This window comes from Oxyura jamaicensis, chromosome 1 (assembly GCF_011077185.1).
Source record: "Oxyura jamaicensis isolate SHBP4307 breed ruddy duck chromosome 1, BPBGC_Ojam_1.0, whole genome shotgun sequence".
Lineage (NCBI taxonomy): Eukaryota > Metazoa > Chordata > Aves > Anseriformes > Anatidae > Oxyura > Oxyura jamaicensis.
In genome coordinates this window covers 45,839,521-45,861,031 of record NC_048893.1, presented here as the reverse complement: position 1 = coordinate 45,861,031, position 21,511 = coordinate 45,839,521, and the positions used below count along the sequence as shown (strand labels likewise).

At 37.3% G+C, this 21,511-nt stretch overlaps 1 protein-coding gene across 2 annotated transcripts in view; it reads right to left on the bottom strand.

The window, feature by feature from the left end:
- The window catches only part of CDK17 (cyclin dependent kinase 17), a 93,659-nt gene that overhangs the window by 58,204 nt on the left and 13,944 nt on the right, over nt 1–21,511 (bottom strand). For both annotated transcript variants that reach the window (XM_035336838.1, XM_035336845.1), the window contains exon 2: nt 32–180. In XM_035336838.1, the coding sequence (XP_035192729.1) occupies nt 32–149 (118 nt within the window). In that variant the 5' untranslated portion in view covers nt 150–180. The remainder of the gene's footprint in view (nt 1–31; nt 181–21,511) is intronic.

The window sequence follows — 21,511 nt, the reverse complement described above, 5'->3', positions numbered from 1 at the left end:
AATTCGTATTTGAATAAAAAGATATGCTTACCATTATCTTTGCTGCTGTTCTCTTCAATTGTCATTTGTTCTGCTAGCTCAGACAATGATTCATCAATGGTCTGGCTTCCACGCAAGGTTAAGGAAAGTCTCCTCTTAAACTTTTTCATTCTATCAATATTAAGTCTGGCTTTAGGAAGCCTGAAAAGAAAGATTAAAAAGCAAAAAGTGAAAAAAAAAAATAGTTAATCAGTAAACCAATTAACTCACACAAAAATGAAGGAAGACTTAAAGAAGTTTAAGTCAATATGCAAGTTATCCATAAAACATTAACATCCTTGGACAAATGCAACTCTACTGGACTGAAGAAGAATGTCTAGAGACGCGCCCATACACTTTTGCAATTTTGGTAACTGTTAGAGAAAGAAAAAAAATTTTGCTTAAGAAAAAAACCGTAACAGCTAATTTGATCAGTATTTGATTTTACAGAGCAATAATAAAAATTAGCAGTCATTGGAAGACTTGACAAGCGCCCACTACTGCCTCCTTTACCGCACTTCTCCTCCCCATGTCACTGCACTCCGCCTGCAGTCCCTGTCACCAATCCTGCTGAGGATGATGATGCTGAACCTTCACTCCCTTTCAGCCCATCTGCTTAAGGATGACAGGTTACTGACCTGCTCTGTGTCTTGCCCTTTTCACAAAAGGAGGAAGTGGACAACACTAAAAAGCTTTAAACACAAATGCAATTCTCAAACCCAATCCTACCTAGGGAAATGACAGCCAGGGCCTGATAATGACAGCTCGAATGGATGCTATAGGCAATAAGACTAAACTGGGAACAAACCCGAGGCACCTTCTCTGTGGAAAATGGTAGGCAAACAAAGAAGTAATAATAACAAAGGTATAGGTAGATAAGCATGTTGCCACAGGTCTAAGCTGCTAAGTGAACTTTGTCATGTAAGGGCAAACACATGGGGCACTGCAATAGGCACACTTCTGTCTTCCATTTCCCCCTATGGATAATTCACCCTACACGTTATTTCTCAGGAACTTGTTCATCTGCTCATAGCCTAAATACACATATACAGGCTAGTGTCAAACACAAGCACAGCATACTTCTTACTTCTGAGCTGCTCTTATCTTTTCTCCTGCTTCTATCAGCCTCTTCACACTCCAAAATGCATAATTCGCATACAAAATTAGTAAATCAAGTTTTCCCTGATGTCCTCCTCCAGAGAAATGCAAAAAGTAGTACTTTAAATATCTACACCGCACAACAAATTCAGAATATGATTACTTTTATATTGACAACATCCCTCTAAGCATACACTTCGCAGCTGCAGAGCTTACTCTTTGTTTAGATATTAGATGATAAAAAAGAGAACAAACTGGTGGAAGAAGCTGGAAGTGGCTGTTGATGGTAGGAGAATGCCTATGCACCCTAAAACATCACAAGACTACACTGCATGCTACAGTAAGTAACGCATGGATAAAAGATGACCTTTGGGATTTGTGCCCAACAGCCTGAGATGAACAATACAAACACTGACAAAGAAGGAATGGTGTCCAAGGGGAGACAGGTAGATTACAAAACAAGGTTAACGCCTTAGACAGCCACAGCTACTACAGCAGTAGGCAGAAAGAGGCATTGTGTACAGACAAGTAGAAAAAAAATAACCTTCTGGAGATGCAGTTAGGCCCGCAGTTTCCAAACTGTACTCTTCTTTTAATGCATTTCTGTATGTGTAATAAAGCCACACCTTATCATGAATAATTTCTATCTCCTCTCACTCAAAAGCAGGGTATTCTTATTGTTAAGAAATTGAATTCAGAGCATGTTCCAAGGGAACATTTACTTTTCCTGGTCAGGACCTGCTCTAAAGAAGTTATTTGAGACTGTTGTGTTTCTGTGTTTATTTTACCTTTTCCAAAATGCTGGCCTATGTTTCTTCTTAAAAATTTAGTCTTTAAAAAATATATACTAGGGCACATTATTTGTGGTTTTACTCAGTTCTCCTACAGTGTTTTTGAAGCCTGCATCTCCCTACATGTATTACTCTCAAAAAGGATACATGGAATTTTTAGCTATGTAATGCCCTAAAGCTAACTGAAAGCACAACAATTTCTTTCCAATTTTCCACTTGGGCAGTAACTGAAAAAAGAGATGCCTTTATATGGAAACAGGCTGTTCCTGGCTTTTAAGCTTGCAAATATTTAAGCCTACACAATTTTCTAACCAAAAAGAAGATCTACTGCTGAACAATATTACATACAAATGAACAGACACAGATTAGAAAATCCAAGAGATTCTAAATCTCAAGATAATATAAAAGTACATATTTTGTTAACTATACTTACAAAATTCCTCCTGTTACAGGAGGGTTCATGGAGTGCTGAAGCACCAATTTTACCAAGATTCTGAGCAAGTTCAGGACTTGACTTTGAAGAATTTAACAGTAAAAAGGAATCAGGAATGGGAATCCACATGCAAGTAAGTGCTTCCTTCTACTGAAATGTAATTAATGTTTTTTTAAAACGGGAAAAAAAAGATGCTCACTGATATGAAACTAAATTTTCCTGTTCCTGCCTTGAAGCATCAGTATTCTTGCTAATTCAGACACGTAGAGGATATATACTAAAAACCACAAAAATGGAAAGCAATTTAAAGGGAGTGACCAGTATTTAGCACTTGGGAATGTCCTGACTTTTTGATTTCTTCATCCTCACTTGTGGCCAAAGTTGTAGAACCTGATAAATCTTGATATTTGGAGAAAAGGTCTCAGAGAACAGAGCTTCCAAAATACAATCTACATAACCCAAAGGTAGCACTTACAACGACAGCAACTTCAGAGAAAGGGTGATTTTAATTCACTTTAACAAAATCAACGGGAAGTAATCTGACATTCATTTTCACCAGTTTGTAATAGATGCACACTTATGTTCACTGTTTAACAGTAAACCTGACAAATCTAAAATGGAGTTCTTTGATTAGTAATATACTAATCAAGTGGTTACGATTAGATGCAGTAAGACTGATGATACTCCCCTAAGTTCTTAGTAATTGTGAGATGAATGTGCACTGTTATTTTTATTTTGGAGCTTTAGAACAGAGCCCAGAACAGATCCACCAGTAGAAAACAGATGATAAGGTGGATAAGTGCAGGCCTCTCCTTTACTATGAGTCCAGAGGAGGGCCACAAGGATGATCAGAGGGCTGGAGCACCTCTCCTGTGAAGACAGGATGAGGGAATTGGGGTTTTTCAGCCTGGAGAAGATAAAGCTCTGAGGAGACCTTACAGCAGCCTGCCAGTGCCTAAAGGGGGCCTACAGAAAAGCTGGGGAGGGACTGTGTGCCAGGGAGTGTAGCGATGGGACAAGGAATAAGGACTTTAAACTAAAAGTGGGTAGGTTTAGATTAAATAAACACTGGGAGGAAATTCATTACTATGAGGGTATTGAGGCCCTGGCACAGGCTGCCCAGAGAAGCTGTGGATGCCCCATCCCTGGAGGTGTCCAAGGCCAGGCTGGATGGGGCTTTGGGCAACCTGGGCTGGTGGGAGGTGTCCCTGCCCATGGCAGGGGGCTGGAACTGGGTGGTCTTTAAGGCCCCTTCCAACCCAAACCAATGATTCTATGACTTGACTGATCTGTTTTGTAGATTTATCTACTCTGAATTTCTAATTTGTATCCAAAACAACTATTTGAGATGTCACAGCAGATAGATGCATACACTTGAATGCAGCTAATGGGAATTCTAGTCTTCTGCAGACAGAATGAGGACAGGCAATCTGATACGGTCCTATCTGTTACAACCCAGAAAAGCGAGCAGAGACATATTTGTTCAATCCTTAAACTGGTATGAAATAAAGGAAGAAACAATGGATTAAAGGAACTGCTCCTTCTTACAAATGACTTCCAGTCCAACCCTGAACAGTTGGTTTTCATCGTTAGAAGCACCACAATTAAATCTTTCCAAACCATACTAAAATTTACCTTTCAAACACATTTTTCTCCTCAGAACCTGCAGTAAAAAGTTTCCAGTGCTCACTGTCATTAACTCAGTTTGCTTCAACAGCCTCAAACTCCCACTTCCCTCTCAATGTCATTTAAAAGTATTCTCCGCAATGCATTTCTAAAAACAAACTCCACAGTTTTCAAATCATCAAGGTAAAATCAGATTTAAACACTTGTTCTGGCTCCCTTTCTCTGTATCAGGCCCATCCTTCCCAGAACACCTATACTACAGCACTTTTCATTTGGCCAAACCAGATGTCCACAGCACCCTGGATATATACCAGAAACACATTAAAGCATTTACATTCTGTATTAATATCTAGATTCCACACTCATCAAAAATCAGAGGCCTCATAATGCTGATAGCTAAAATCCTGTCCCCCCTACACCCAGCCCCTGATATGATGAAGTGAAAAAAAGGAATGCAGGTCTTTATATGCAGTTAACGTATGCTATGTACTTAATCCTTATAAGCTTAAACAAATTCAGCTGAAATTTTTAGAAGCAATGAAAATATTTAACAGCTTACATTTTAGCTGGTTTATTTCAGGAGGGTCAAAGATACTGATGGCTCACCAAGATCTGGCTGATTCAAAGCTCTTTGAAGTCAGTGGGAACCCGTCCTTGAACTTCAATAAGCTTTGGATCAGACTAAGTGCTGACTCTTCTGTTTCCAGATGTTAAATTGCATTAAGATTATTAAAATTAAATTGCATCTACATAGAGATTAAGCATTTTAAAATTTACTTTTCCACTTAGGCACACAATGAAGCTGCTACTTGACTGTTTTTACAAGCTGCTTTACAAGAGGGTGAGGTGCTTCCCAAACATCTAAAGGCAGTTAGAAAAACTCATTATCATCTGAAGACAACAGCTGAAGTGGGAGGAAAGGACAAGTCTAGAAACCTTCAGTATCGGTAGCCTGTAGCAACAGCGTGGACATGGGATGGGCCTTAAAGAAGTGGTACGGGACTAAAGCCACCAGCAGGGGCTTTAAAAGAAAGCAGACAGCAGCATGGCCAGTCTGAAGGGCTGGATGCTCACCCGGTAGCTCAACATCGGCTCCTAGGATGGAAGGAGGCAAACACATACAAGGAGCACCAGCCCTATTTTGTGAAATGTACAAACTGGTACATTTCCACTGCAGTGGGCCAAAGTGGGTGAAGATGGTTTTTAAAAAGTGAAAAAAGGTACAAGTATGACAGTTTGGTAGAGATCTGAAGATTCCATTGAGACTTACATTTTTTAGAATCTAAGATGGAAAAATCAAGTATGCTATTACTGACTGAAGAATAAAAACTGTCTGGACTACCAGAAATGAGAACAGCAAGAACCGTGACACTCTCTCATGCAGTCCTTGGTATTGCAGTTCTCTGTGAGTCTCAAAATCCCTGGCATCATTCACTGTGTCTTTCAAAGCTGAGCAGTTGATCATCCAACCTTCCACCAGCGTTTTAATTACACCAGTTGCATGTCTGTTATTTTCAAGCACATAATAAACTATGTGTCATTCGTTTGGCTGCATTAATAACTTTAGATGCATATCATTCAAGAGTAAGTATCTCTGAAGGTGATAATCCAAGCTTGTGTCAGAAAGAGAAGTCTGAAAAACTCAGAGTAATGAGAACAACATTAATTAAAAACAGAAACAGGAAACACCTGTCAAGGATATTGTCCCCTTAATCTAAAGAAGAAAAACAGCTTGCTGTAGTTTGCTTTTATTAGACTGTTCCCAATCTACCTGAGTTTGGAAAAGAAAAGGAAAAAAAAAAAGCTACTGATGACACAAACATCTTACACATCAAACACAGAGCAAAATTAATTACACTGTGAAATATACGGTTCATGATCCTAGATGAATTAGCCAACAGTTTTGAGTATTTGTAAAATTCACATCTAATAAAGATATACTTCCTTACAATCACAATTCCACTCTAAAATAATAGATTATACATGTGGCATCTTACTCATTGCATCTGTTCCAACTTGCATTTGTTTACATCAGGCCAAAAAAATAATTCTACTGCATTTTTCCATGCTCAGGCTTTAGAAACAACGTGACTGGCCAACAAGACTCTTCTCCTTAGGAAAAAAAACACTTCAAAAATTATCTTTTATGCTGTATTTGGTCAAAGAACTGACATCGTAAAGATAGAAGTTACATCAAACAAGACCTGTGTTACTGATTAAAAAAAAAAAAGCATGAAGTTAAATATCAGCGCCTAGTTTGACCTCCGAGGAACAGCAAAAAAAAAAGGCAAAGGACCCTCACAGCCTCTTCTTTATGAATAAGACAATATTCAATATGGAATTAATCTTCTATGGTGAGGCCCCTTTTTGTGTATTTATAGATTGCAGCCAATTAATTACTGAGAACTGGAAGCACAAATGTATTCACAAAGCTTAACTTCTTATCACAGGCTGGTTTTCCTACCTAATGTAGGCAAAGAGGTTCCTCCCAGTGTGAATAAGAGCATCTATATTCAGCTCCTGATCTAGATTATCAACTGGAAGAACCTTTGCATACAGAGGAAATATATGGAAATTGGCCTGTCCTAATTTAATTTAGATTAGGAATGCATTTCCTCTTCTCCCTCCCCCCAATAATCCTTTTGCCTTTAAATAGTAATGAAGTACAGAAATCAAAACAAAAAAACTAAACCACAAAACCTTTATGTTTAAAAACAAACAAACAAAAACAAACGTGAGAATCCTCAGTCTGTGTCTATTTAACTATACCACTGGTACAGGAATTGAGAGAAACAACCTCGCCCTGCCCTGCCGAAGGGTCAAATCTGCTAGTCCTCTTTCCTGTCATATACTTACCTTTTTTTCTCTTTGACTCAGAAAGTTTTACTTAGGCAATCACAGCAAGATTACATATTTTAAAACGTACACACATATTCTCTCCTGTACACACTAGCAATATCAAATAACAAAAGATATCAATAAAGGCATTGTATTTTATATCTCCTTAGATTAGATAGGTTGGACTAATGCTTCATGTTAATTATCAAAAGTTCTGTTCTCTCACCAGCTAAGTGAAAAAACACAGTACAAGTCTGGTTAAATTGGCTGACATTTAAGCCAACAAAATCAGTGAGCTGACTGGCAAAGCTTCTTGCATTTGCTGTTAGACCCATAAACTAAAAGTCTGTTTTTCCCTCTTGGAGGGGAAGGCAAAAACCAGAAGACTACATGAATATAATGTATATATTACCAATGAGCCATGGAACTTTCCATCTCTAAATATATAGCAAGCACTGGAAACCAAAATGTCTGTAATGTGACTGGGTTGGATTAATACACATGAAGTGCCTTAACACAGCTTCTGAAAAATACATCTCTACAAACTGTGCACAGAAAGCTTGCTGCCCCCTAATACTGAGATTGCTTTAGTAACCAGTTCAAAATGTTGCAGTCATCACTTCTGGGACCATCTTTCTTTAGCCTTGCCAACGAGCCAGCCTTTGGAAGAAAACTAAGGCAGAAAACCTCTTCAAGGCTCAAAAATACTAAACTCTAAAACTGAAAATGAACTGCACTCTTTTGAGGGCCTGAACAATTTTATCAATAAAAGGTCTGGACTTTCAAAAAATAAAGAGTTTCTTTTATTGCCAGGATTCGGGCACAAAATGGAAGAATCTCACACAGGAGCACCTTTGCTTAACTTCCATGACTTGCCTTCAATACTTGCTTTTTGTTGTGCGCCCACACAAAAAAATTACATTTACAACCTAAGATTTAGGCCAATGAAAAGCTTCAATGCACCATCATATTCACAAATCAAGCACCAGAAAATACAACAAAAACATTGTAGCACTGTAAACTAAGATAAAAACTAAAGACATCACTGATTTTGTTAAACAAATAATAGCCACAAACAAATTTAAGCGAGTTTTAAAACAGTTTTGGTCTTTTTCTCTTAAAAGGGAAATGAATTACAATTGGCCCAAAAGGCCTAACGTTAAAAACTACAATCAAAAAAAAAAGTAAAACCAAACTCTTCCACAATTATTGTATGCATACATTTCTGTGCATATGAGTGGTATCAAAGAAGTCAGGAATGGCTTAAAAAGACATCTTTGGATGCATTCCTCTTATACTTCTATATGTGTGCAAAAGGCAATGCATCAAAAACACTGTAAGAGAAATAAAGCAATTGTCTTTTTTTAATTTTTTTTGGGGGGGGAATAAAGCATAGTCTAACAACACAGGGAGAATTTTTAGTTAGTTAAAAAGAGACAACATAAAGAGTACGTTCTACAGTACTGACAACATACATGTTATTTTCCCTATTAAGAATGACAGGCCACGTTTAATAGCCAATGCACTGAAGGCATTACATTAGGACATAAAACAAGGTATTAAGATAAAATTGGTGTGATAGTACAGACTCTTTGGAGACTTGTTTAATGCATTAGATGTATGCTCAATATAGTCTATTTTTCTAGAGATTTCTGATAACAATAAGCAGTGGTACAATTACTATTTCTGAAGCAATACAGAGATGGAATACCTTGGCTAAAACTAAGAAAGTCACTGCTGACAGAAACAATAGCCTAAACAAGTTTTTCATGGTCAGTCTCAGTATGTGTAAAACCTCCACAGAGAGATTTTGAAGACAATTCCAAATGGGGAGTAAATAAATTCACTCTAGCAATGAACAATCTCTGAAGTGTCGTTCAAAAATGCATTAGAATTAATAAATGTATTTTACCTAAATAAATGTATAAATTGTTGTGATTCAGTAATTTTCAAAACTCTCGAATAACTATCTTTTCTTCCCTTCTCCAATCCTGTAACTGATTCAACTCCAGAAATACCTCACTAACAGTCAAGCTCCAAACAGTAAGTCAATTGCAAATTTTTCTGCTGTATTAATTTTTACACAGCAGTCAAAGTGTCCCAGCATGGGACCAATTTGTTCTCTTACAACATTCAGACAAATGCTGCTACATCCGTCTGAAATGTTCCTGCTGCCATTTAATGGTCAACTGGATACGCACATGGACTCGGAGTGCTCCTGCTCTCATTTCAGTACCCATTGCCAAAGATACTAAACTTAAACATAAGACACTATGCCTAATGCAAATCATGATCTAGCTGAGAACCTGGGCAAGAAAGAAAAGCTTTGATCTGTGTTTGGATCCATAAATAGTTCTGTTGACAACAGCAACGTGGTGGCAATATATTGTACAAGGCAGAGGAGAAAAAGCATGAGACTGCTTAAGTCAACTTAATACCTTCCTCGAAGTAGAGCACTGCTTACTAGTTCATCAAACGCAATATCAAACTGTCCAGCAATGCAGTATTGCTGCTGTGTACTAGAAAGGTGGACTGAAAATCTGCAGAGCTTTGCCTTTGGCCTATTTAGCTTTGCTTCTCAAAAACTGGGAGACAGCATAAATGCAACCTGTGATAATATAAAGAACAACTCTGCAAACGTGGTTAAGGAAAGCTGACATGGGAAAACAAGAACAAACAGATACAAAATGAAGAACAAGCATTCAGCACAAGCACCTTCGTCCTGTAACAGCTCAGGCTGTTCCCACCAGGGAACGACCACACGCAGATTCTTCTTTGTGCTTCTCCTGCAGTGACATCCCACTCCCAAATACAGTCACGCCACCAAACCTCACAACAGGTACTTTCAAGGAGCAGATAAAAAAAAAAGTACCACTTTACTTAAACATATAAAATATGGCAACTGCCATACATAAGCTTTCACAACTTCACTATTGGTGTACAGACAAGAACCCTACACTGAGACTAACAGATTTGAAGAATGAGGATTTTTCTGTACCACTCGGTGTTACTTTTCCCTCTCTGTGCAGATAATTCTTCTTTCTGTGACTTCTACACACAAGTCTCTTATATATTACTCTGCCTCCAAGTGACTGAGACTGTCCAGACAAGAATTCCCAAATTCCAGAAGGAAGCAAAACAACTAAATTACAAATAGGCAATTTGGGCAAGTCTGGCTAACCAGCGGAGAGGCCTCTCCCATGCCAGGCTGGGCAAATAGCACAGCACATCGAAAGATGCCACTCAGACTTTACACTGCCTTGTCTCAGTAGGGGCAATTTTCTACCTGAAGGCAGCAAGTCTTTTGGGCCTTCAGCAAAGACCAAGATTAACGAACACATCCTCCTTGGCAGTGACAAGAGGTCAGCTAGACTCAGGGGCCAGGAGACAAATGGCAAGCAGTAAAATGTCCATGTGCTAATCTATAAGTAAATGTCAGGTCAGTGAGACAGCATTAATATAGGGAAACTGGGAGAGTAGCAACTATTAATGTCAATCAATAATATTAAGCCATACATGAATAATTAGCAAACAAAAGTATAAAGACAATCATGCTCCAGATTTTTTTTTAAAACAGAACTGATACAAGTAAAATAATTGTGACTAATACCATGCAAGCAACGCTGATCTGTCAACAAAAGCAGGTGCACGCATCGGAAATCAGAATTTCTCTAGGATCCTTTAAGCCAGAGTAAAGATAACTGGGTGCTTTATTATGAAAAGAAAGCAGTGAAAGGATCACACAGCCCGTACGTAGCACTGTTAATGAGCACATCATTGTGCTGGGCAGGCCCATTTGCTCTATTTTGTTTTCCTGCCAGAAGGAGGAAGTGGAATTTTATGTTTATCTTCAAAATTATTTCTTCTGAATTACTGTCATGATCACTCTTCTGCTGTTAGAATCTATCACGTAGGCAGTCTCCTCCTGCCACGGATGATACCTTCCGCAGCAAACTAATTCGCATTCTCTAGCTCAATCACATTGCAGAGGCTGATGTTGCTACTGCTGTCAGTGACCTGGATAACGCTGCCAAACGGCAGGATTTGTCTCACAAAGAAAATGTTTTATGAATAGGTAAACCTGAATTACTGCCTATACAGAGAGATACTCAACATTCCCTAGAGAATATACCTTCAGTAACATTTTATGTCACAGTCTAATATAGATCTATCCTGAAAGCAATTTTTTCAGAAGTAGAAGTGCTGAAGTAGTTTTGCTATAAAACTCCAGGGGAGAAAAAAAAAAGAGCGCTAACCATTATTATAATGTCACCAGATGAAATAAAACTCAAAACAGTCCCACGGAGTTGCTCAAGGACATGTAGGACCAATGTTTCTCTACACCAAGAGAGCAGTCCAAGCTCCTCTAAGTCCTTCCTCCTTCCCCCACGACATTCTTGCAGTAACTTGGTTTCCACAACGCTATTTGCTGTCTGGAGTCGCTGGGCTGCAAGATGCACGTACCAAAAAATCTGTTTTACCACCCAAGCATGCTACTCCTGAAGAGCAACAAGAAGAATTGTTTCCACTGCAGTTCGTTTTCTAGAGAACCTAGAATGGGGCAATAAAAGCCACCAGAGAACTGTAAAGATGTCGTAATACAGCAAGATGATCAATGTTTAGAGAATTATTCTAGAAATTAGGAGAGCTGTGCTCTTCACAACTTAGCTATCTCTGCTATCGGACGCAGGGTCAAAAATGTAGTTATTGAATATGCAGGAAGAAAACAGAGACAAATTTTTATCTGATTATGAAAGATTTTCCTTCTGAATTCATTAATGTTGTTGAGAAAAAGAGTTGTATGAGAACGTTGTTGATGGCAGCCAACACGGTACATATGAAGTGCCTTCTGTCTGACTAAGATTTCAGAAGCACATACACTATTGCTTTACACATACACAAGAAACATAAAACATACTCAATTTAATGAAAGCAAAAGTAGTTTCCAAGAATTCAAGGCTAAATTTCCTGCAATAAAGAGATGTTGTTAAATGATTATTTCATAATTTATAAATATATTATTCTTTAACAATTCCTTAAAATTTTAATAACATAGTTCTGTTTCCATAGAATGAAGAAGTCAAAATATATATTATCTTGGTTACTGTTACTGAAACCAAACAAAGATAAAAGAAAACTGATAACGGAGAAATCTGATACAGAAATCTATGGAAGGGGCAAGCAGCCAAGTGAACATACGAAAACTGTACAGGTTATAAAGACCACAACTCTAACCCCTTTTCAAAGACTAGTGTTTAACAGCTCTAACTTGTACTTCGCTGTCCACGTTATAATTTATGTAAAAGCTTCTTCAATTGTCTGTTCAGCTTATCAGTATTCAATTACACTAAAGCATATGAGCCACTGAAGAGAAATGCAGTTCTATCATTGTGCAGCCCCAGGGGAAAAAAAAAAGTATAAAGTATCAGCTATTTTCATTTCTAATATCCTACCAATACTGCCTCTACTTAAAAAAAGACTTTGTGAATTACATGTCAGGAGCAGTACACAAAAGCTCCCTTTTGTTAGTGAAGTCACTTTGGAATATACAGTTGAAAAAGGTTACAACAAAAGAATTTTTAAGGCTAAAAGTAAATCAATGTTTCCATGATAAAGCAACTACAGCCACTGAAGAGTGATGCTTCAGCACTGAATTGCAACTAGGAATGAAGGGCAGGTATATGCAAAATATGAAATTACAAGAAGGGAGAAAGAGAAGAAGAGAAGAAAGTCACAAGGTATTTAAAATAAAAGTAAAGGGAGAAAGTACTAGAGTAAGCTGCACGCAACAAGTTCTCTCACCAATAAAAAGGGACTTGGTCTCCATCATAAGACTGTACTGGGCTACCAGTACAATTACCAGATCAAAATTATCAGAATTATTATCATAATTACCAGATCAAAACCCCACACATTCATGCAATGCAAAGCAGCAGAGCTCTCTGGCTTCCCTGCACAAATCGTTCAAAACACTTTGCATCTGTAATTCTGTTCCAATTCATCCAAATCGAAAGAGAAATCTTGTTTTATTCAGAAATAAGGTAATATTCAAAGTGTGTTTTTTATTTTTTAACTGAATTCATTTTCACTCATCCCCCATAGGCAAATCAATAACAATTTCTTTACTGAAACAGCAAAAGACATGCCATGATTTATGTGAGAGTGCTAGCATGAAAACAAATGACAACTCTTACAGAGATTGAGAGACAAAGCAGGACACAAACTTATTTCTTGCATAGCCTAGCTAACATTTCCAATGTGTGCTGCAAGACAAATTTTACTATATTGTTTTGTTTATTAAATCAGATATATTCTCAAGCAAAAGCAAACCACTTCAAGCTATGAATTCAGTTCCAGATTTTTTTTAATATAAATCTTCTACTGTTTTTAAACAGCCAGCAGTAAAAATTTTTGAATTTTGAATTTTTCTGTGTTTTTGAAATTCTATTACCTTGCACTTGAAATTAAGGTAGTCCTTTCAAATATGAAGTAGATCGCTAGCCACCCATTACTCTGCCATCTGTGTTCAGCCCCTTAAACTAGACGGCCAATTTAAAGTTCATGCAGATGAAACTATTCAAGTACAAATACTGAAGTGTGCTATTATTTCTCATCATCTTGTACTCTGCATAGGAGTTTCTTCAATTTCAAACAGCTTCAACAAAATAAGAAAAAGTTGAGAAAAATACGTGACTCAGCCAATTTGACAGGAAGGTTTGATATTTTACATAATTCAGAGTTGGCACAATGCATATTCATATGTGGCTGTGGTAATTACAATTCAAATTTCAAATACTGTAAAAATACTAACTTGCAACAAAGTGTTTTAAATCCTTAAGATAAGGGCAATACTCTAACAGCTGTACAATAACACAGTCCTTATGCCTAAATATTAATGACAGAACTGATTTATTGGGAGCAAAAAAGATTCTTTACTGTGAAAATACTGCAAGAAAGAAAATATGTATTATTACTGAGGGTACAGATATTTAAAATATTTGCACAGTTAGACTGTACGTAAGAGCAGGTATGGCTAAACAACAGATACCTAATCAGATAAATTTTTTAGCAATACACTGACATTAACCAACTACCTGACGCTTTCACCCCTGAAAGTGGCTAGTCTCACCATTGTGCCCCAAATGGACACATTTATTAAGAAACATAATAAATATTAACATGAATATGGAAAAAGCATGTAATTATCTTCACTGTATTTCCATGACTACTGTTAAAAAGTACATCATCCAGAAACAGCACTTCTGGAAAGAAAATAATGCAAACAGTATACATATATTCATCTTTGAGGAAGACTGCTCTGGACAAAGGTACATAACATAGCTTCTTCAGTTCTCCCTTGGAATCATTTTAAGTCATGCAGTACACAGATTTGGATTAAATCCTCAGATAAGAAGTTTACAATGAGTTGAAACATGAAGTATGTTCAGAAAAGTTAAACATCAAAATTCAACAAGGAGTTGTATAACACGGTAAGTCAATAATCAGAAACATAATATTTTTTCCTGACAATTTTCAGGAGAAAAGTTCAACTTCAAATTTTTCAATTTCAAGTTCAAATTTTTAAGTTCAGCTAAAATCCTGATCTCAAACCATAACACATGAACTTGGGTTTAGAATCTGTTTTTTCCATCTTCTTTCCCACTATCTCATCTGTGATTATTTTATCTTGTATAACCGAATAATTAAATATGAAAAACCTGTTTAGAAGTTAACATCTTGCTATTCTAACAATGGAAGAATGTAAACACATTTTGCAGTTTCTTCTGCTCAGACCAGATTCCATTACGAAGGACACTGCTCAGAAAAGCTTTCAGAATTATGCCTTAAACGTAAGGGACTTGGTGTGTGTGCACATCTTTCTCTCTCCTTTTTTTTTTTTTTTAAAGCTACCCTAATGCATCATTTGAAAAAGAAAATGATTAAGCTCTTGAGAACCACGCGCAAGTTGAACCTGACTCTCTGCAGTTCAAACAAACAAAAAACCCTAAACCTTTCAAGCAAAATAAGAAAGAGCGCTGACAATGGATTTAATCTCTCAGCTGTTCATGATCTCTACAGTATCAGAAGTCTCGTGTTCAAGATAAGACCACAATGTTTTCTTAACTGCATGTGTTTATAAGACCATATGAGCGCCTTTAAAATCCACACCACTACGCCAGCATAGCTTTACAACATTCCCTTGCATAAGTGTACTTCCACATGCATTTTGTTCTTCAGTTTATTTTTCCTTGTGTGTCATGGTTGATTCGTAATTGTACTAGATCTGGGAAACATCAGTTCCCCAGCTCTGCCCAAGGTCACCTTTCTGTATGTAAAGAAAGATGAACATACAGCCAAATAAGCAATGCTAAGAAGAATTCAGACATCTAAAGAACTAAATGGCACTTAGTGACTGAGGCTTCTACTGAAAGCATCAGAAATAACCTACAGAATAAGTGGCAGGCATCTTGACAAATACTTTTAGAACTGATTTTTTTCCTCATCTAGCAACCATTTAAAAAATGTCCAGTTTTAAGATAGGCTAAAGTTAGTTCAAACATCAGCTACGTTTTTTCTTGGAAATGAAAATATCCAGCTTTGCATGTTTACAATGAGAAATTGTCAAAACAAAACCCTATTCTATTTTTAATGTTGAGAGAAGCTGAATAAATTACATAGGAAAGCCTATTCTTTTCAGGATACACAGAAAATACACGAAAAACTCCATCATTCTTTTGAAGTTCTCAAACATGAATTAAGTTATGATGACAAAAAGCTGAAGAAATCAACAGGGATCAAATCAGAGCTGTACACAACCAAGTTCTTTGAAAAATAAAGATCACCTATACTTTGGCTTTTCCAACTAAACTTTGTAGTTTGCACATCAATGGCAAGTCTGAAATAATGAATCAATTTATTTATCAGCCACTGAAATAGTTACTCTATCCCCATGAATCAATAAGTACCTATTTGATAGACTAGAGAATCAACACAAGGCACTGAGGGTGTTTGGTCTGGTGAAGGAGAGGCTCAGGGGAGACCTTAGTGCTCTCTGCAACTGCCTGAAAGGAAGGTGTGGGGAGCTGGGGGTCAGCCTCTTCTCACAGGTAGCTAGTGATAGGACTAGAGGGAATGGCCTCACGTTGCACCAGGGGAGGTTCAGGTTGGAAATGAGGAGACATTTCTTCTCAGAAAGAGCAGTCAGGCATTGGGACGGGTTGCCCAGGGAGGTGGTGGAGTCACCGTCGCTGGGGGTGTTCAAGGAAAGGTTGGACATGGTGCTCAGGGACATGGTTTAGTGGGTGACATTGGTAGTATGACGGTTGGACCAGGTGATCTTGGAGGTCTTTTCCAACCTTAATGATTCTGTGATTCTGTATTAGAGTTAAATCTTAACCTTAAAAATCTTAGGAATCTAAACAAATAATCTTCCTACTCTGCATACATAACAATGCACTGTTTTTTTTCTTCTCTCTCTTTTTCATAACATTTGTTTTTTTCCATATTTTTTTTATCTCAATATTGCCGTCAGGCTGACACTATGGATGTGAATTAATGCTAACTGTCCACATGCTTGTGAACACCTGATTTCTAGGGAATAGGCAAAATAACCAAGTTATTAAAGAAAAGTAAACAAGGCAAAAGTGAATCACTGAAAATTAACTACTTGACTTTCCAGGAGCTGAAAAAAAGAAGGCTTGGTCTAAAGTCAAGAGGTTGCAAGCAATTTTCTAGTTAATGGAATGAAGTGTCAGTAATGCCACGTAACCTGTTTTATAACATAAGTCTCACTGATGATTCAAACACATCGTGATCACTTAAGCTCATATACTTACCTGAATACACACGGAAGTTAAAAGCTGTCTACCCCCACAAGAAAATAACTACACTCAACAACAATGGAAGAGAAGTATTATGAGGATCATCAAATATCATTTTCCATAAAACATTTTGTTACTCTTTATTTCAATATGACAGTAGAATACATTCATATTAGCCCTGAAAACCTGTAACAGGTGTCTCCAGTCCAACAAAACACATGGTTTCAAAATAAGCCATTGCCTCACAAACCTTAACAAGCACTGTGCCAGTCAAACACCCCAGCTTCAGCATTACATGCACTGTTTTTCCCCCTGTATATGTAGATTGTATTTTATAGTTAAAGCAGTAAATTGGTGCGTGTGGGGAACAAACATTCTCTGTCCACTTTCAATAGCAGACTGAGGAACAGATTCGTTGTTGAAAAAATATTTACCATAGCCACTGAACATTGAAATTAAATAGAATGTGAAAAAGTGAAAAGGAAATGCCTGCAATCTGAAGGGAATAAAAAACTTCAAGTCATGGAAGGAGGAGACTGGAAGGCTTCACAGAAAGTTTTATAACATTTTTCACAACTAATTCCAAGGAACCGCCGCTGTGGGTAGCAGTATGCAAACCTGTATTTTATAGCTTGCTGAAGTATCATTACTGCTGTGACTGTAGCACAGACAGAATATGAGATGATGAAAAAGTCATCACGTTAGAGTTTTGAAAAATTTTCCTCTCATGTTTTTGTTTGAAGTGTCGCTACCTATTCTGTCCCAGCAATACGCCAAGCACAAACAGATCCACAAGCTTTTGCAGCTTATGTTCTTACTGAGTTTTAGAAGTGCCTTCCCCTCTTGCTGGGAGGCAAGCAGGGTATCAGGTGCAGCTGCTTCTGAATTGCAGATACCTTTCCACTTAGAAAAGTCTTCATCCAATATGCAGTGTCAGTGCATGTTAGCAAGTCCAACCTCTGTGGAAATATTCTCTGCCTAGTAACATTGGTGCTGCCTGGACCCCCAAAAGATATCACCATCACGAAAATAATGATTTTATTTCCACTTAAAATATACAGAAAGAATTCGGTCCTGCAGAATTACAGATTAACCTGTTCTATTTCTTCTCAAATTTCTTTTAAATTTAGCTTTTATCACTATCTTTCTTTTTTTTTTCCTGTGTGTAGGAGGCAATCCTATCCCCCTGCTGACAGAAGATAGTAGGAGGTAGCAATTACTAATGAACCAGCAAGACAAGCTTTTCATTATAAAGCAACAATTTCAGAGAATCTGTAACAAGGAGAGAAGTACCAGCACTTTCCTTTGGTAGCAACAAGGAAGACAACACATTTTGGCCCCTCAAGAGCTCTAACTACATTCCCAGAATGATGTTCCTATCATCACATATCTCACACCCTGGAAATCCGGATGGGAATGCACAAATGCTTGTACATGTATTCAGAGCATGTTTTCCAGACTCGTACCAATTAGTTCCTTCCCTTCTGTTTCCTATCAGTCGAATAAAAACATTGGGAAAGATCCAAATAATGACATTTTGACAGCAAAAAAAGCAAATACATTCAAACATTACCAAGGCAATTCTGAAATAATTCAAGCATGGAGACACCTCTTTTCCTAGTACCCGATTTCCCCGTGAGATGCTTCCATGAATTCTAATCAACTCTTCAACAGGAATCTCTCGTAGGTTTCCCACATACAACATAAATTCTGTACAAATGGATCTGGTGCCTTCCCAAGAATCAGTCTGTATGTGGAATAAGCTTAAGAGAGCTCTACGTGTTAGAGACTAGACAATATATATATATATATATATATATATACACTGAACATATGAACATCGCTACAGGTAGATTGCTTGCCTCCCTACATACTAGATCTTAAGCTGGTTTCATGTAGAAGACATGTATTGCTGTGCATCAATGCATTTATACCACACGTGGTACGTAAGTGATGCCTGAAGAGCACCTCCCTTCAATGGGGCTCTGAACAAACTTCTGTATTTGCAAACTTGACTTCTCAGCTGAAGTAATTAAACGTGCAGCTTCCTGACAACCTGCTAGAAAAGCTCTAATTTTTCAATTTGAAAGATTTGAAGATTAGCATGAAATTTACTACTCCTCCCAAATTAGACATCAGAGGAAGAAAAATGCAGCAATTACATGCTGAATGTCCAACATGCCTACAGTTTCAGCCACAAGGCATCCTGACGGACTGACGGGAGCTGTCCTTCCCATGTGCATCTTCCAAAACCCGTCAACACTCCATGTGCATCCACAGTAAAAATATTATCATCCTGTTAAGGAATTTACTATTTATAGCGTTAATAAAATTAACATTGACTAGTTGTTCAAATGTATGCCATTACTAAATTTTTAACCATTAAAATGATTTACAAAAGGAAAAAATGCTGGGACCAACACTTTTAAAGCCTATTCTTGCTACACATGCTTTCTGCATGTTCCACAAATCTATTATAACAGAGTTACATAAACGACATATCCTGTTTCTTTCCAGACGAGGTCTTGCTTACCATTCAAGCATGAGAACATGAGATGAGTAAGAAAGCCAAGCAGAAGAGACTTTTAGTTGATTAAAGGTTTCAATATAAAGAAAATTAACCTTTTAAAAGGCACACTTATAGCACAGCAATACGATATAAAGTATCAAAATTTAGCAGATTTTTTTGTTGCTGCACTTGTTAAAAAGAACAAAGCTTTTTTGGAGAAAAATCAGACCAGATTTTTTTTTTTAAAAAAAAGCTACATAAACACGGGATCCCAATGCTGGTGATAGATGCAGAAGCCAAATGCACTTTTAAAGCCAAATCTGATGATTTCAGAACACTTGAAATATACCCCATATTTTGTATCATCTTTTCAAAATATACATTGTTATATTTTACTCACAGTAACACAGAGCAAAGTGAACTTAAAAAAAACAATCCAACAACAACAAAACACAAGAGGAAGGAAATAACCTACAGTGGCTTTCATACTAGCACGAAGTCTTAACTTCCCATTCTCAGGCATAGCAAAAACACATCCAGTTATAACCACCATGCTGAACCCCTCGTACCAGCATGTTCAGTCTTCACAACAACGTGAAAACAAGAGTAAGGATCAAAGTCTCTCCAGTACTATCAAAACAAACAGAAGGCAATACTTATTCTATCCACTACTCAACCAGCTATTTCTGGAAATTAATTTCCACTGCAGTTCATCAGAAAAACCTTTCATTGAAAGTATTTGCTTAAGACCGCCCAACAAGTTCACAAAGCAACTGGCTTTGTTGTAACGTACAGGGATGACATCATGTGTTTCACAACTTGCTATGATACTTGAGAAACTGTTCAAAATGTTTTAATCACGTATTGTCCTAACTGACGGTTAGTAAAACACAATGAGGATATGATGGGTAAGCGTGTAATAAAGGCTTCCTATTAATTAGGCTTTTAATGAATCAGTTCCAATGACTTATCACCAACATTGTTACTTTCAGTTGAGTATCCTCTGTGAATTACCTCATTCAGTCACCAGGCCAACTGAAAGACCTAACCATCTCCTTGTCATTGTGTAAACACTACACACATTTTGAAGGTTATCTGGGAGGCCAAACTGCAAACTTGCATTTTTTTGGAACACGTGTTCTTGGTGAACAACACGTTAATGTTTAGGTCCATGAGCACATACAGCAGATACCTTCACAGCAAACAGCTGAGACAAGGAGATAACTGATCATGAACTCCTCTAAAAAACTTTAAGTTATCACTCAGAGAGAGTGATAAGCCCCATTCAATCACCAGCCTGTCCACAGCCCTCCCACAGGACAGCTCCTTCAATGAAGCTGGGCTGTGGAAGAGGCCATCTTTCTACTCCAGCCTCATGACCATGTGGAAAACATAGCATGGGGATGAGGCTACAGAAAGTGGTGTCACTGCTATGCACAACCATTTCGAGTTTATTTTTTAAATCTACCTTTCTATTCAAATTCATGTACAGTGCAATAGCAAAAAAAAATACTCAAGTTTGTTCAGCTTCAGAACAACCTGATCCTGAACACACACAAATCTACCTTGACTTTATATGAGGACATTGACATGTGCCACCAGAGCTGGCTTACAATCGAGTTTTCCCATGGATCTGCAGAAAGGCAGGGGATAATGCCATGCACACATCTCCAGTTCAAGTACCCTTTCTATAATGTAGCAAAGGAAAGCTTTTGCTTGTGCTTCACATCACAACTTTATGAATAAAAACAGATATCTCAAGAACACAGAACTGTAATAGCTTTTATACGGACATTTAGATTTAGTTAAGGAAATGTCTTATACAAAAGGATATCATTCTTATTGCTTTATAATCTATGTTGGACATTTCTCTTACTTTTTTCATGGAGCATAAAATCAGCCTGTTCTTTCAAGAACACTGCAGGAAGACTAGGATTAGTCTGACTTTCTAGCAGTTTATAAAAAATGTTAGACAGCATCTTAAACATACAACAGCTACAAGGTTTGTTGTGGCTTAGTGTTCCTTACATATGTAGCATTAATAATGAAATTCTTACTTTTTTGTATACCATCTATTCTGTAATACTTTTCTTGGGCATAGCCTCCAAACTGGTAATGCGAAATATTCCTGTAATTTTTGTTGTCTATCCATCATTTTATTGTCTTGCCAAATGCTTTTCAGAAGTTTCACATCAGTCTCTAACATTCGACAATAGTATTGTCAGGATAATTCATCAGCTAATTCAGAAGAATAAAATAACAATAGATTTCATGTAGAACGTTCTGAACTATACTCTCAAGTCTTTATGATAAAAAATTCTTCCTCTCTTGAAATAACTGTAGATTATTCCTTTAAGTAGGTAAAAATAAAAGGCCC